The sequence below is a fragment of the Leopardus geoffroyi genome, chromosome D3 (assembly GCF_018350155.1).
Source record: "Leopardus geoffroyi isolate Oge1 chromosome D3, O.geoffroyi_Oge1_pat1.0, whole genome shotgun sequence".
NCBI classification, from domain to species: Eukaryota; Metazoa; Chordata; class Mammalia; order Carnivora; family Felidae; genus Leopardus; species Leopardus geoffroyi.
The window spans coordinates 29,195,836-29,210,955 of NC_059339.1; the positions used below are offsets into that span (position 1 = coordinate 29,195,836).

General features: G+C 49.6%; 3 protein-coding genes across 7 annotated transcripts in view; 1 reads left to right on the plus strand and 2 right to left on the minus strand.

Annotated features, from left to right (window-relative positions):
- The window catches only part of LOC123587969 (protein HIRA), a 94,605-nt gene extending 93,951 nt beyond the window's left edge, over window positions 1-654 (minus strand). Inside the window, exon 1 of one of the 2 annotated variants that reach the window (XM_045458099.1) lies at window positions 496-654. In XM_045458099.1, coding sequence (XP_045314055.1) covers window positions 496-532 — 37 coding nt within the window. In that variant the 5' untranslated portion in view covers window positions 533-654. The remainder of the gene's footprint in view (window positions 1-495) is intronic. The other variant, XM_045458097.1, reaches the window with a different exon arrangement.
- Window positions 655-832: 178 nt separating this feature from the next.
- Window positions 833-4,687, plus strand: MRPL40 (mitochondrial ribosomal protein L40). 2 transcript variants are annotated; one of them, XM_045458104.1, is made up of 4 exons: window positions 833-1,700; window positions 2,032-2,115; window positions 3,062-3,220; window positions 4,294-4,687. In XM_045458104.1, the coding sequence occupies exons 1-4, from the start codon at window positions 1,648-1,650 to the stop codon at window positions 4,616-4,618; spliced, it is 621 nt and encodes a 206-aa protein (XP_045314060.1). In that variant the 5' UTR covers window positions 833-1,647; the 3' UTR covers window positions 4,619-4,687. The 2 variants fall into 2 exon arrangements, with proteins under 2 accessions (XP_045314060.1, XP_045314061.1); XM_045458105.1 differs by having other exon boundaries at window positions 962-1,210.
- On the minus strand, window positions 3,492-15,057 carry CD3H22orf39 (chromosome D3 C22orf39 homolog). 3 transcript variants are annotated; one of them, XM_045458108.1, is made up of 4 exons: window positions 13,910-15,057; window positions 12,524-13,193; window positions 12,209-12,376; window positions 3,492-3,638 (listed from the first exon to the last, which is right to left on the minus strand). In XM_045458108.1, the coding sequence occupies exons 2-4, from the start codon at window positions 12,614-12,616 to the stop codon at window positions 3,582-3,584; spliced, it is 318 nt and encodes a 105-aa protein (XP_045314064.1). In that variant the 5' UTR covers window positions 12,617-13,193; window positions 13,910-15,057; the 3' UTR covers window positions 3,492-3,581. The 3 variants fall into 3 exon arrangements, with proteins under 3 accessions (XP_045314064.1, XP_045314063.1, XP_045314062.1); XM_045458107.1 differs by lacking the exon at window positions 3,492-3,638 and adding an exon at window positions 8,746-9,747; XM_045458106.1 differs by lacking the exon at window positions 3,492-3,638 and adding an exon at window positions 8,746-9,750.
- Window positions 15,058-15,120: the final 63 nt, after the last annotated feature.

Genomic DNA, 15,120 nt, shown 5'->3' on the forward strand with positions numbered 1-15,120 from the left:
CAGTCCCCCAAATGGGGGCACTGTCACCAGATCCTGGCAGTAACAGCCCCTTCACCAGGGCAGAGATACGCATATTTCAGGTGTTCACCCTGCCACTGAAAGGCCACAAGGGGGACTGGACCCCAGTTTCAGACACTGGACCATTTGAGCACATCCTGGCTGATGCAGACGAGTGGCAGGAGCTGGCTGGCGCCCAGGGCCGCTCCCCGGAGGCAGGCCGCGGCTCCTCCACGGACCACGGGTGGGCGACCGAGGGCTCAGTGCAAGTGCCAGGGGTGAAGGCGGATTCGCTGAGGGCAAGCGGAGCACGTGCCCGAGCTCGCCGGCTTCCCCGTGCCGAGGACAAAGTCCGCTCTCGCCAACCCCGCGGTTTGGGTACCGGGCACCGGGCGCGTCGGGGGGCGAGGCGGGCACGGCCTGTGCGCGGCTCTGACCCTACTCTAGACCCCGACCCCACTCCAGGCTCGGCCTTCCGCGACCACTGCGCGCACTCACCATTGTGGTTGACCCAGGTCGGCTTCAGGAGCTTCATTGTTCGGCCGCCGCCGCCGCCGCCGGGCTGAGGCGAGAGCCGTGTCCCTCAGCGCGCCCGGGCCATGGAGCCACCGCTGCTGCTTCCTCCCGCGCCGCCCTCCGGCCGCCGCCCGCCCAGCGCCCTCAGCGCCGCCGCGCCATCGCCGGCCCGCGCCCCCCTCCGCCGCCACAGCCGCCCCCCGCGCTCGGCCGCCGCCGCCGCCGCCACAGCCGCATCCCCTGCGCCGCTCCTCCTCCGGCGGCTCCCGGGCAACGCCGGAAGTCACGGCGCGCACCTGCCAAATCGCCCCGGCGGGAAACCGCTCCCTGCGCGGACGGGGCCGCCAGGCTCCTTCTTGGGTAGGGGCAAAGCAGGCTGGCTGCGCTTGGGGCCCGCCCTGGCGCGGCTGCCGCCGAGGGGGTTGGCTGGGAGTGCGGCGGGCGAACAGGGCCTCGAGTTGCAGCCCAGGCCGCCGGAGTCGGGAGGGGTCAGGATGGCGTGAACGGCCTCTCTCCAGCTCTCTACCTCGCTGGTTCCGAGTCCGACTAATTAGCTAGCTTCCGTCATTCATCAACACGCGTTTATTGGGCATCTCGAAAGCGCCAGGCCACGTGCCAGAGCCGGGATGTTGTTGCCGGCAGGGGCCGCAGCCCCGGGCTCAGACGAATACGGGGGAACGAACTAGTCCCGGGAAGGGTCAGGGGGATGCCGAGACGAACGCGTTTATGGAAGATCGGGGCCGTTTTCACAGACGGGGGCACTTGGACCCATAAAGACGCCCTCTCGGCCACTCCGGCTGCACTGTGGGGTCTTGGCCCTCACAGGGGCGCAGGCCGACTAATTAGGGGAACCACTGGCGGGGTCGTGCCCTCAGCCGGGGAGGGCTCTCAGCCGCAAACATAGGCGGAAAGGAAGACGTCACGCGAGGGGCTAAGCGCTCAGAGCTTGCCCGCGCGCCGTCGGGACGTGCGGGGCGGGGCCACGTCGGGGGCGGGCCAGGTGCAATCCAGCCCTCCTCAGCCGGAACGTGGGAACGCGGAGCCACGGCAAGGCCGGACCTTTGCGCGGCGCACGGCGGGACGGACAGCCAAGGGTGTGCGCCCGGAAGCAGCCGGTCGGCTGCCAGAGGGGCCATGGCTGTCGCAACGCTGAGAGCTTCCGCCCGCGCTCTGCGCTCGGGGAGCTGGTGAGTGCGGACCTCAGCAGTGTCTCGGGCGGGTGCCTCGCCTGCGCTCCTTCCCTGACCACTCTTGACCACTTTATCTTCGGGAGGAGCTAGCTGATGGCGCCTCTTCCTGTGGTTGGAAAACCAAGGACCCTGGCGAGCAGGGACCCTGCCCAAGTGCTCTCTAGTGTGAACGGGGGGGGGGGGGGGGGGGGGGGGTTGAAGTCTCCCACATTGACCTCGTCGTCACATCCAATAGTTACAAGGGCCCCAGATTTTGAGTATCATAATTTTTTCCCTTTTTCCTGTTCAGTGGGGAGAATCAGACATTTATATATCTTATCTCTTTCAGGCTTCTGGGAACTTGGCAGACACAGATTAGAGACACCCACCAGCGAGCTTCATTATTTTCCTTCTGGGAACTCATTCCCATGAGGTAAACTACCGTGGGCCTGACCTCTTTGGGGGTGTCAGCGGGAGATTGATGTGCATATGAACAGAAGAAAGCAAGAGACCACTGGACATTGTTTGCAAAATTAATTTCCTGCAGATTTTCTCAGTAAAATTTTGGCAGATGCTTTTCTGTCTTTCAGCATTCTATATGTGGAACACTGCTGTCTGTAAACACAAAACAAAAATTTAACTTAAAAGTGGTTTCAATAAAAATTAGTTTTAGAGGGATTCTTGTATGTTTTAAAGGACACAGCATAGACTTGTTTCTCCATGGGCCTTCCATTTCTGGTTCCCTGGAGAGGTGGGGAGAGGCATGAGAACTAGATTTCCCACCTAGGGGTCCGGATACTTTCTAGGGACTTGATTCACAAAGCTCAGTCTTGATGCTAGAGAATTTAATTTTTAGTAGTATATTATCACCAGAGGATATATGTTCTCAGGAGTACATCAGACTTTTGTCAATGCTCTAAGATGGGGTAATTTGTTAAGAAATCCTGAAAAGTAAATAGGGACATGCCAGTCACTTTTATTATACTGTCTTAGTCTTACTAAAATCACTTTTAATAAAAAATCACAAATCCATTTATAACGTAATGATTTTCTAATTCATCCGTTTAGTATTTTCAGTTTCCATTGCAACCCCAAGGCACACCTGAACCCAACACTAAAGATGAGTACTTTTAATTTATATCCTGATGCCATATGAAGTTTTTCTAGCCCTTCCTGGCTTAACAGTACCCACAGTTCTCACAAGGATCCTGGATTGGAGACCATCTCCCTTACACACTCCACTGGTGAGGTTAGACCCCTGCATAGTTCCTTCCCCAGTGGAGAGCTCAGTATAAGTTCAGGGCACTTCACCTAGTGCCATGTCTCAGCATGTTCCTGAGCCTGAAGAGGAAAATGTCTAATGTTTGCTTTTCCATTAGAGCGGAACCTCTGAGAAAGAAGAAAAAGGTAGATCCTAAAAAAGACCAAGCAGCAAAGGACCGTTTGAAAAAGAGAATCAGACGACTGGAGAAAGCTAGCCAGGAGCTAATCCCCATTGAAGATTTTATAACACCTGTGAAGCTCTTGGATAAAGCAAGGTAAGGGTCCTCTAGGGTTGAGGTTCTCAGGACAAAAGAGTTCCATCATCTTTGGTTAGTTTTGTCTGCATTTCATGCCTGTGACAGGAAGGGGTGAGTGGGTGTGGGGTGACTAGGTCCTGGTCTGAGTCCTTTTCTCCTTGACTGTCTTGTGGGAGTTGGCAAAAGCATTCTTTTTTACTTTTTTAAATATTTATTTTCAAGAGAGCGAGCGAGCACAAAAGCTGGGGGGGGGGGGGGGGGCGGGGTGGACACACAGAGGATCCAAGCAGCTCTGTGCTGACAGGAGAGAGCCTGATGCAGGGCTTGAACTGGCGAACTACGAGATCATGACCTGAGCTGAAGTCAGACACCCAGCCAACTAAGCCACGCAGCACCTCAGTTGGCAAAAGCATTCTTTGGTGGTGCTCTTGAATGGCTGAAATGGGAAAGAAACTCGGAATAACTGTTTGATAAGACAGTTCATATTGTTGCTTTCTTGCAAGAGGAGTTTTAGCTATATGACTGATGACTTGGGTCTTGGGTCTGCAGCCCTTGCCCCATCTTAATGGTAGAAAACACTTAGCCTCAAGCTTTATGATACAAATGCTCATAGTTGGCATGTGTTGTGTGTAGGCTTGTTGTGTGCTGCCTTGTAAAAAGTGTACCATTTATAAAGTAGCACTTTGCCATACCTACGGGACATGGCACGTGCTTTTTTGGTACTCTAGTGGGCTGATCTGGGCTCTTGACTCCCTGGGATTTGGGTGTCCATTTTCATAACACCACTTCACTGAAAAGTCACCTCTCCCCAAAGGTAGTCTCAGCCTGGGGCAGAGGAAGTGCTACCAATTTTCTTAGAGCATCGCTGTTTCTTGCGTCCACATAAAGCAAATAGCACTGGCTTCCAGCGTCAGTTACAGCTGTTACACCAACATTCCATTCTTTATTTTGTCCCTAACTTCCATGTTTTTCTCAAAGTCTCATCTGTTTCTGGCAGTGGGGAGGGCTGGGTCATATGCAGTCACCCAGACTGCCTGGCCAGTGACACTGGTGATCCCCAACTTCACACCTTTGGATTTGTGTGTTCCCAGACAGCGGCCTCACATGGAGCTTCCTTTTGAGGAGAGTGAGCGGAGAGCTCTGCTTCTGAAGAAGTGGTCCCTGTATAAGCATCGAGAGCATGAGATGGAGAGAGATGCCATCAGGTCCATGCTTGAGGCCCAACAGGAAGCTCTGCAGGAGCTGCAACTCCTGTCCCCAGAGCTACATGTGGAGGCCACCAAGCGGGACCCCAATTTGTTCCCCTTTGAAAAAGAAGGGCCAGATTACACACCACCAGTCTCCAACTACCAGCCCCCTGAAGGCAGGTACCATGACATCACCAAGGTGTATACACAGGTGGAGTTTAAGAGGTAGAGCTGCAGGCTGCCTTTAGAGCCAGAACAGGACTCAAGCACGTTGTGAATAAATGTTTAATCAAGTGTCTGTTTTATGTTAGAGTCAAAATTAATTCACCTGAGAATGGATGGGGGTGAGAGATGCTACCCTTCCTTCTGGTATTGGGGAATGAATGGCCAAGACTTTGAGTAAAAAGATTCCAATCCTGTGGGGCAGACACCACCAGCAAGAGGCACAAAGTACCTCAAGGAGAAATGAAGGATATGCAGGTTGTGTACTGTGTATCGCACACCTGTGCAGACAGGCAGAACCTTCTCGTTGGGGCAGATGGAGCACTTGGGTTTCCTCGTATCTTTGGCAGGGCCAGCTTTGGGTTTTAGGCTGGGAAGGGAGGCTGAAGAGACTGGAGCAAGCCTGGGACACACTAAAGTTGCTGTGTCCCCTAGGAGCACATGGCACCCCTCTTATTCAAGTGCTGTTAGTCTAGAACAGTGAATGTATTAATGTGCTGGGGCTGCCAGAACAAAGTACCCTAAACCAAGAGGCTTGAACAACAGTTCAACAGTTGGCAGAACAACAGTTGTTCTGGAGGCCAGAACTCTCAAGATCAAAGGGGTTGGCAGCATTGGTTTCTCCTGAAACCTCTCTCCTTTAGTTTGCAGAGCTGCCTTCTCTGTGTCCTCGCAGGGTTATCATCCTTCTGTGCCTCTCTTAATAAGGATACCAGTCAGGGGCGCCTGGGTGGTGCAGTCGGTTAAGCGTCCGACTTCAGCCAGGTCACGATCTCGCGGTCCGTGAGTTCGAGCCCCGCGTCAGGCTCTGGACTGATGGCTCAGAGCCTGGAGCCTGCTTCCGATTCTGTGTCTCCCTCTCTCTCTGCCCCTCCCCCGTTCATGCTCTGTCTCTCTCTGTCCCAAAAATAAATAAACGTTGAAAAAAAAAAATTAAAAAAAAAATAAATAAAAAAAAATAAAATAAGGATACCAGTCAAATTGGATTACAGCCTACTTTAATGATTGCATTTTAAGTTAATGACCTCTTTCAGCATCTTATCTATAAAGTACCATTCAGACATACTTGGAGTTAAAGCTTAAACATAGGAATGGGGTGGGGGGCACAATTCAGGCCATAAATAGTGAAGGTCAAGTGAACAAATAGAGCCTGCTAGCCACCTCAGAAAAGCTTTGGGTTCTTCACTGCCTTAGTGCTGATAAACTGGGGAAACAATTGAGTAAGACTTCAGGTTTTCCTAGTGTGTGGTTCACTTCTGGTTTACTTAGATAAATGTTTTTACCGGAGAAAAACCTGCCTAAGGAGTCTAAGTTCTTTGGCTCTACCTATGAGCCAGTCACTGAATCCAGCCACTTTTCACCTCATTGCTACCTCTGAGGTCCACGCCATTGCCAACTTTTGCCTGTTCCACGGCAGCAGCCAACTCATCTCCCCATGTGGGCATTCCCCTTGCCCCTGCCAAGCTCCTCTGCAAGGCAACCAGAGGGCTCTGTGAAGCACAAGCCAGGTCAGGCATTTGGCTCCTGACCACCCTGATTACACCTTACAGCCCCCCATCCACCTTCCCCTGGTCTGCACATGGCACTTACTTATTCCTTGTGGCCTGTGTGCCCCTTTCTCTACAAGGCTCAAGCCTCTTAATCCAAGTCTGGGCTCCGATATTGCCTTCCCCACCCCCCTGCCCACTGCAGGTGCTTTGCAGTAGTGCTTTTCGAACAGTTTTCATCCATTAGGTTATATAATCAATTCATGGGGTCATGGCCAGCAGTTTTAACTTTTTATTTTGAAGTAGTTACAGATTCACAGGAGGTTGGAAATAAGGATGCAGGGAGGGGCTGTGTGTGGTTCTCCCAGTATGAAGTGTCAACATCTTAAACACCAAGTAGTGTCAGTACCCAGAGACTGACATAGGTACAGCCTAGAGTGTATTTAGGTTTCCCACTATGTCTGCAATCATCTGTGTGTATGCCTAGCACTACAAAATGTCATCACACATTCAGCTCTGTATACGTGAAGGTTCCATTACCACAGAATGCCCTTGTGTGCCCCTTAATAGCCACATCCACATCCCTCTTCCCATCCCTAACCCTTGGCAGCAGTAACCATTCTCCATCTATAATTACATCATCTCACCAGTGTTACATAAATGGAACTATCATATGTATCCATTTAACTCCGCATGGTTTCCTTGAGTTTCACCCAAGTTGCCACATGTGCAGCAGTTTATTTTCAGTGGCACAGAACTGAAAATGTCAGTGTACCACACACTATACAAGGATTGTTTTGTGAAACTTGTTTCAACCATATATGCTGTATACAAAGTATGTACAGATCATAAAACCCTTGTTATTATGGGTTTCATGCAAGAAATTTAAGAGATCCTGCTCTATTTTCTTCACAGCACTTAACGTTACTTTAGACTTATTTAATGATGTTTAAATGTTTTGTCTGTCTCCTAAACTCAACTAAAACTCTTTGAAGTAACTTGCCCATTTCAAGACTGCAATCCTAGAGCCTGAGCCCTCCTGGCATCTAGCAGGTGCTCAGATGTTGTGAAGGGTGAACACAGGAGCAGGTGTAGGAACATTCTGTGCAATGATGATTATTTGTCAACGTGGAACTCATTGAGTAGCAGAGAAGGAATAAGACTTCTTAACAGAGCAGTCAGTGGCAGGCAGCCCCCGGCCCTAAAGAAGCATGTAGAGTGTGGATCCCTTAAGGTGAGCCCTTCAGGACTGCTGGCTGCTATTGCAGTCCTGCCCCAGGAAGCCCAAGGGATCATATGCAGATTGGAAAATTCAAATATCCCTTATGTTTCCGAGTGAAGAGGATGCCCGTAGATCGCCAGCAGCCTTCCCTCTCCTTCTTGGCCTAAAATGCTCCAGAAAGTAGCCACACCACAAAAGAGATACCCTGGCTGACTCAGATGTGAAGGCACCCCACCTTGGGATGGGCTCTTTATACTCACCTCTGTTCCTGGGCTCCTATGTGCACACCCACACCACTCTCAGGGACACACACACAGGGAGGAACCATAGGGAACCTGTGTACACACATCCCCACCACTCAACAGGTACATACACACACAGGAAGGGGTTATTGGGGTCCTAGGTGCACACCACTCCCCCCCTCACCTCACAGGTACAAACATACAGGGGGAGGCTACTGGAACCTATGTGCACACCCCTCACTACTCCCAGGTATACAGTCACAAGGAAGGACCACTGGGGACCTGTGTGCACATTCTCCCCTCGCCCCCCACTCACAAATACATACACACTCAGGAAAAGCTACTGAGGACCTACGCACAGATCCCCTAACATTTACAGGTACATGCAGTCACAGGGACTCGGCATAGCAAAGGAGAAAATGCACATGAAAGGCAAAGTTTTCTTTAATGTATGCCTTTCTGAAGTGATGGGATTATTTTGCCCCGAAGAATGTGTTAAAAGATGGTGGAGTTAAAACATGTCCTTTCTGGCCAGGTTGGGGCCCAGTCGTGAAGAAGTACTAAAATGTGGTGGGCCCGGGGCACCTGGGTGGCTCAGTTGGTTAAGTGTCCGACTTCAGCTCAGGTCATGATCTCACAGTTCGTGGGTTCGAGCCCTGCATCGGGCTCTGTGCTGACAGCTCAGAGCCTGGAACCTGCTTCGGATTCTATGTTTCCCTCTCTCTCTGCTCCTCTCCTGCTCACACTCTGTCTCTCTCAAAAATAAAATAAGCATTGGGGCGCCTGAGTGGCGCAGTCGGTTAAGCGTCCGACTTCAGCCAGGTCACGATCTCGCGGTCCGTGAGTTCGAGCCCCGCGTCAGGCTCTGGGCTGATGGCTCAGAGTCTGGAGCCTGTTTCCGATTCTGTGTCTCCCTCTCTCTCTGCCCCTCCCCCGTTCATGCTCTGTCTCTCTGTCCCAAAAATAAATAAACATTGAAAAAAAAAATTTTTTTTTTAAATAAAATAAAATAAGCATTAAAAAATAAATAAATAAAATGCGGTGGGCCTTACTGGCCAGGAAAGAGCAGGGAGGGTGCTGGGCACACAGCCAGCCTCACCCTCAGCACGATACAATGGGGCCTGCTATGCAGCCACAAGATGCAAAATTATTAGTAATAAAAAGACCTCTTCAAGAACTAGAGTTCTTGTTGGTTCATATGCATATATTTTTAAAACATCTACAAGAGTATAAGCACACAAAATCCCAAAACTCTCCCAGTACAACAATGTCAGGTGCTAAATCTAACAATCTCAACTATTAAATTGTGGATTTAATGGTCAGCTTTTGTTTGGAATAAAATATATGAAATGGCTTTTGATATAATCTACATTTTCTAAAAATGACCAAGGGATATTCTGAAGGAAAGAGACCAAAATTCCATTGTGTCTCGGGCTTGGCTTTCTTAAGCCAAGAGTCTATGAACCCTTTTAACGCAAGCTTGTGTATTCTGTACCTGTGTGCATTTCTTAAAAACCAGAGTCTTCAAGAGGCCTATCTCGTAGGAGAAGAAACACCCCACCTGTGTCTGCAGAGGAACTGAGTGGGCTGTAGCTCTGTGTAAGCACCAGGGGCTGGCAATGCAGTTTCACCAAATCCAGGAGCAGGAAAGGCATTCACTACAACACAACCATTTAGCTACCTCATTCTGATCCCCCTACATGACCACTTGGGTCAGGGCTACCACTCAAGAATTTACCTGAGAATGCTGCTGTCCCCAAGAGGGGAACACGAACCAGCCTGACCTGGCTGCTCACTGGGATCTGCAGTGGTGTCTGGCATCCTGGAAGCTGTGCAGTGGGTGAAATTGTCTTTCAGAGCATTGCAGCAGCAGGTGCGGTTCAGGTTCAGTTCAGTCTGAATGCAGGTGAAGGTGCGCAAGTAGGGCTGGAGACCTCAGGCTCTGTGTTCTAGGCGGTAGAAGCTCTCAGGGACCGACTAGACTCTTTTGGCCAGTCACTGTCCTTAGGGTCCTGCGATAGCCCCACTTAGATCAGGGGAAGCCATTCAGGAGTGCTCGTCACTGGTCTTTCTCCTCCTGTGGCAGAGGGAGGTGCCAGTCTGCAGGAGGGCTCTGCCTCAGGGCCCACACGAGGGTGTGTTTCCGTGCAGCCTGGACTCTCGCACGCTCACTCTCACAGAGGGACTGCTGTGCAAAGGAGACCCCAATCACTTCTGGCTCACATGGCCCTTGAACCTCCCTCCTCCATAGCACCCTCCCAAACACAAGTCAGACAAACTTGGCTGCTTCCACCTAATAAACCTTGGCGATTGTTCCGTATTAGAACACACACATATAGATCATACTTTCTCCCAAGCTATTGTGAAAAACTATTGTGCAGTTCACCATAATTTGAGTAAATTTTAAAATGTCTTCTCCTGGGTCTCAGGGCTTGATGCTTTCGGTCGACCTAATCAGGTTTACCTCCTGAGACCAGAATGGGGCTGAGAAGAGAAACAAGAGTCTGAAAGAGTGGCTAGAGTGGGGAGGGTAAGGCAAGAGACACATGAGCAGGGAGCCCCAGACAGGCAAGGAGGAATCTAGATGAAAGACAATAGGTGACACTCAACCAGCAGGCTTTTCTCTGCCACTCCCGCACCTCCCCCCACCTGCTCCCTGCCATTAAACACAGGGCAGTACCTTACCACCATGAAAGGTGCACTTGGTAGGCACCAGGTGTTCTACTAGCCTTTTTACACATATAATTTCACCTTCTCTAATTGTCTTTGCTAGAGCTCAACTGTCTCAATGTTTTTGTTCTTGTTTAAAAAGCAATCAGCAATGCAAAGAACATGAAAAACTCCCAGACTTCTGGAACTGAGGTGAAATTCACAGCTTCCTCAACACAATTTTAGAACTAAATTTTAATGCTACACATTTCCCTGATGATGGAATAATCTACTGGCTATTGTACTTCCTCAGTTTTTCACTAAACCATATACTACAGGCTCCTTTCCCTGCTCAGATAGATTCGCTATTTATTCTTTTTAATGGCTATGTAATACCCCACTGTTTGGAGGAAGTTATTTGGTTAAATGTCTATTAGTGGCATTTAGGATGCTTTCAGGTTTTGTGCTATCACAAATAGTGATGCAATGGATATTTTAAACTTTTAACTGTGCACTGTTACCCAATTACTTCCCTAGGATGGACTTTCAGAAGTAAAACTAGGGGGTCAAAAGGTATTTGTTTGGATAATCAGATGGAATTGTTGGATAATCAGAACACGTAACACTCCACAAACACTTGCACACGTACCCCTGCTTCTCCACATCCTTACAGACACTTCTGATGTGTCACTGGGCAGAAACCACTGGTCATCTGACCTTGTATCCCAGGCCATTTGATTTTTTTGAATGAATTCCTTCTTCCTGCCCTTTGCCAAACTTTTCTATTCTGAAATAATCCCCATTTAATCTTTTTTTTAATGTTTGTTTAATTAGAGAGAGAGAGAGAGAGAGATGGAGAGCAAGCAGGGGAGGGGTAGATAGAGGGGGTAAGAGAGAGTATCCAAAACAGGCCCACACTGTCAGCACAGAATATGACTTGGGGCTCAAACCCACACCATGAGATTATGACCTGAGCCTAAACCAGGAGTCTGACACTTAACTGACTGAGCCACCCACGCACTCCCCATTTTTCTTACTGATATGTGAGCTCTCTCTTAAAAAAAAAAAAAAAAAAAAAAGTCATTAACCTCTTCCTGTATAGGCTATAAGCTATTGTTTAAAATTTTTTTATTTCCACTTATGGATTTGTCATCACTTTCTTTTATACAGGAGCTTGGTTTCCATATCTGTTTGTTTCAATAATCACATACATTTAACCATGCTGAAGCAGTCCCCAGTCCTGCTGGGCCCTCACCCCTTTCCCATGAGCACTGCACCTTCAAGCTTCTCTCCATCTCCCCAACCAAAAACAGCTCTAAGGCACGGAAGGTGCCAGAAGGGCAGGGGCTCGGTTTTCATCACTCCTGTATCTCTAAGAGCTCCCATCATAAGTATCTGCTGAATGAATGGAAAACTAGAACTATCTCCTCATTGGTCTCTTTGCCCCTCCATAATACATTCTCCCACCATGGCAGTCAGACTGACCTTTTAAAGATACAAATCAAGTCATACTTCCCAGCACACGTTTACACTTGAATCTAAACCCTTTTTTAAGGCCCACCAGATACCACCTGGTACCTCTCCAGCCTCACCCCCTACCTCTCTACAGCCCACCCTCCTTCTGCTCCAAACACCTGGACCTTCTTTCTGTTCTTCAGATGTGCCCGCCTGGGTCTGGGTGAAGGTTCTTAAGGCTGGTTTCTGGTTTTTCAGGCCCCCCCAATATCCCCTTCTCTGCAGGCCTGCTAAGAACACTAACACTCTCTCCCTCCAAACTCTAAACTTTCCTCCTTTGTCTTCAATGTATGAAAGCCCCGATGATATGCTAATTTTTCGTATTTCTCAAAAGAAAGGAAGCACAAAAAGAGGAGGGACCCAGTGAGTCCTCCTCTCCGGCGTCTCAGGACTTGGAACGTGGGAAGGGCGTGATCCGTGCACTTGGACGCTTCAGCAATACACCCCCTCGGCCCAGCGCCACCCCTGGCTCCCTGGCACACCTGGGCCTCCGCGCTCCGGCGCTCCTCCCACTCTCGGCAGTTGGCCAGGTCGCGCCGCCACTGCTCGCAGGCTGGCCGCTCGCCGTGGACGTAGTAGTGGTGCAGGAAGTGCCGCACGCTGCGGCAGAGCTTCCATTCAGCGCTGTAGGTCTCGCAGGGGCGCGGCGGCTGCAGTGAGAAGCTCGCCTGAGCCGGAGGCCTCTGCGCTGCCCGCCCAGATGCCCATCCCGCCTCCTCCTTGGAAGAAGGCTTGGATAATCCGGTCACAAGGTCCGAGGAGGTTCCCCCCACTTCCCGGGCGCCCCCAGCACTTACCCGCCAGCCGCCACCATCCGCCATTACCGGGCGACTGCCGAATCCCTCCTCTGAACTCGCTAGCCAATGAAAATTGAAGAAAGCCCGCACCATATGATTGACGGATTGGCGAACCAATGAACTCAGAGATATGCCGATAACTCCTCACCCACCTCCTGGTCACGAGCTAATAAACAAGACATCAGGGCAGAACAGCCAATAACACCCGGGGGCGGTGGCACGTGGAAAGGCGGGGCCCATGAGGCCCAAGGGATGGTCGGGGGGGGGGGGGGGGCGTGTCCCGAGGGTAAGAAAGTCTGTAGTCCATCCTGGAGGCCAAAGGAATGACAGCTGCCTGGTGCCTGGCGGGCGGCCCAGGTAGCACTTCGTTACCTATTTCTGAAACCACGGGGTCCAGGCCGGTTTCATTTTCATAAACCTCAAAAGATAGGGCTCATTTTCATAAGCACATACTGAGCATCAACTCCATGTGACGAAGCTGCCATGTCTGCGGCTACAGTAGTTTCACTTGAGTGTCCACTTGAGGGTGAGGGTGAACTCACAAAATAACCTGTATTGGCTGGGCGGGGGTCTAGGGAGCCCAGTGATGTCCTGAAGGAACCCAGGCTAGTAGTGGAGGCTAGCGAAGGATGTTTCCAGCACAGTGGCAGGCTGGTCCAAGGCATGGAGGCTGCGTGTGACAAGGGGCAGAGAAGAAGCCTTAATAAGTAAGTATGGGGCAGCTTGTATGTCTGATTAGGAATGAAGGCTTTACTCTGAGACATGGGAAGACATGGAAAGTTTGTAAACAAAAGAGGTGCACAAGAGGAAATAAAAGCAAAGAAGCTAGTGAATCTGAGTAGTCCTGCAATACCTATGCAGTGGGTCTCCAACTTGGGAAAACTTCATCATCTGCTGGGGAGCCTCTTACAATGCAGTTGCTGGACCCACCCCAGGAATGAGACAGGGTCAGACTCTCAAGGTGGGCCAGAATGCTGCAATTTTACCAGGAGTCCTGCCAAGCTGACTCATAGACCAAGCTTGAAGACAGAGAGGGCTGCAGACCAGGGGGCAGCAGTAATGACAAGGTGACCCCTCCCCTCTATATCACCAGAAGGCCCACCAAGAGTCCACCTGCAGCCCAGGCAAAAAGAAGTGTGGCTCCAGCAAAGCACCAGGAGTGGTTTTATTGCATACACTGTAGATGATGCTTAAGAAAGACAAAAACCCAAGGCCAGTGCCTTACTTTAATATTCATTATGCATCAAATGATACATTAGCCAGTGTGATCCTGCAAATGGAGGCTGCCTACCCACCAAGGAGGGCTTCTATTTCAGCTAGTGAAAGAGAGATCCCCTTAAGTGGAGGGTCAGGAAAGTCACAGCAGTGCTTCATGCCTCTTAATACCTTGTCCATCATCAGTGGTGACAGTCTGGGCAATAGTCCAGCTCTTGTCTTCATGACAATCATCTATTCTCTTGACTTGATGACATGTGGGTGGACCCTGGAGCAACCATCCTGAAGGGGGCATCCTCTCTTGAGTGTTCAAGGAGCTCTGTCCAGAGATGGAACTCTCTGTTTTCAAGCAGGAGTCCTGGTACAAGAGGAGACCCTGCTCGGGCTGACAATCCCAACACACGGTTCAGAGAACCTCACTTCTCCCTACATTCTCCAGAAGTCCTACACAGAAGCTCTTTTCTAATGGCAGGATGGAAAAAGGGACACCTGCAAGCAAGTCTTCCTCCAACTTCTGGTTGGAGGCCTGGTTGGGGCAACCCATGTTGGTACCTAATCAAACATTTGGAAGCAATCCAGGTTTTAGTCATTGCCCATTTTTATTTGAAATTCTTGATGTAAAATTATTTTCAAGGAACAAAAGAGATTAAATTAGATTAACATGTCAAAAGATCTCACATTATAGAAAGTGATCGGAGACCAAATTAATATTAATAAAAAAGATAGGCCAGCAGAACCTTGGATAATTTAATACATTAAAACTGGGAGTGGGAGGTAGGGAAGGAGAAAGAGGAATGTACCTTTAGCACTTATTTATTCTAATTCGTATTTGTGCTTCATCATGAAGTTGTTTTACTGTAGAACAGATTCATTTAGGTTTATTCACTCATATTTCCATATGAAATCAAAATACAAGTGGAAATGTATTCAGATCAGGAATCCACCTTCTGATGGTTCTTTTGAAAAAAAAAAAAAAAATCAATATGTAAAATAAAAATAGAAACACCCTTCCTCATATACTTAAATTGCAGCCAGAGTAATGGGATAACCACTATTTATAGAGCACATATCTAGCCATTTTTTCTAGGCCAAAGGCAATGTTCTAAGCTATCAACCTGGGAAAAGAGAGGATTAAGTGAAAAAAGAGAAACAACACCTCAAGTTAGAGCAACCCAATCCCCTCCATTGGTTTTTATCAGGAATTGGGGAACTCTGCTTTGGCTAAGGCAGTGGGAGCACCCCCAAGGGCTGAAAACAAGAAGGGGCAAGGAGGAGGCTTGCCTATGGGATCTCAGAGTGAGCTTTCTCCTTCCCAAAATCAACCACCAAGTCTGATTGTTCCACTTCCAGGTCAGACTCAGTAATTCTTAGGTAACTCTAAA

Bases quoted from the DNA above. Each gene is read 5' to 3' on its own strand.
- MRPL40 (XM_045458104.1), top strand. From the start codon at position 1,648: ATGGCTGTCGCAACGCTGAGAGCTTCCGCCCGCGCTCTGCGCTCGGGG. The intron at 1,701-2,031 runs GTGAGTGCGGAC...TATCTCTTTCAG, and splicing joins GCTCTGCGCTCGGGGAGCTG to GCTTCTGGGAACTTGGCAGA. The intron at 3,221-4,293 runs GTAAGGGTCCTC...GTGTGTTCCCAG, and splicing joins AAGCTCTTGGATAAAGCAAG to ACAGCGGCCTCACATGGAGC.
- CD3H22orf39 (XM_045458106.1), bottom strand. From the start codon at position 12,616: ATGGTGCGGGCTTTCTTCAATTTTCATTGGCTAGCGAGTTCAGAGGAG. The intron at 12,377-12,523 runs GTAAGTGCTGGG...TTCTCACTGCAG, and splicing joins CGGATGGTGGCGGCTGGCGG to CCGCCGCGCCCCTGCGAGAC. The intron at 9,751-12,208 runs GTGTGCCAGGGA...TCCTTTGCACAG, and splicing joins GCCGGAGCGCGGAGGCCCAG to CAGTCCCTCTGTGAGAGTGA.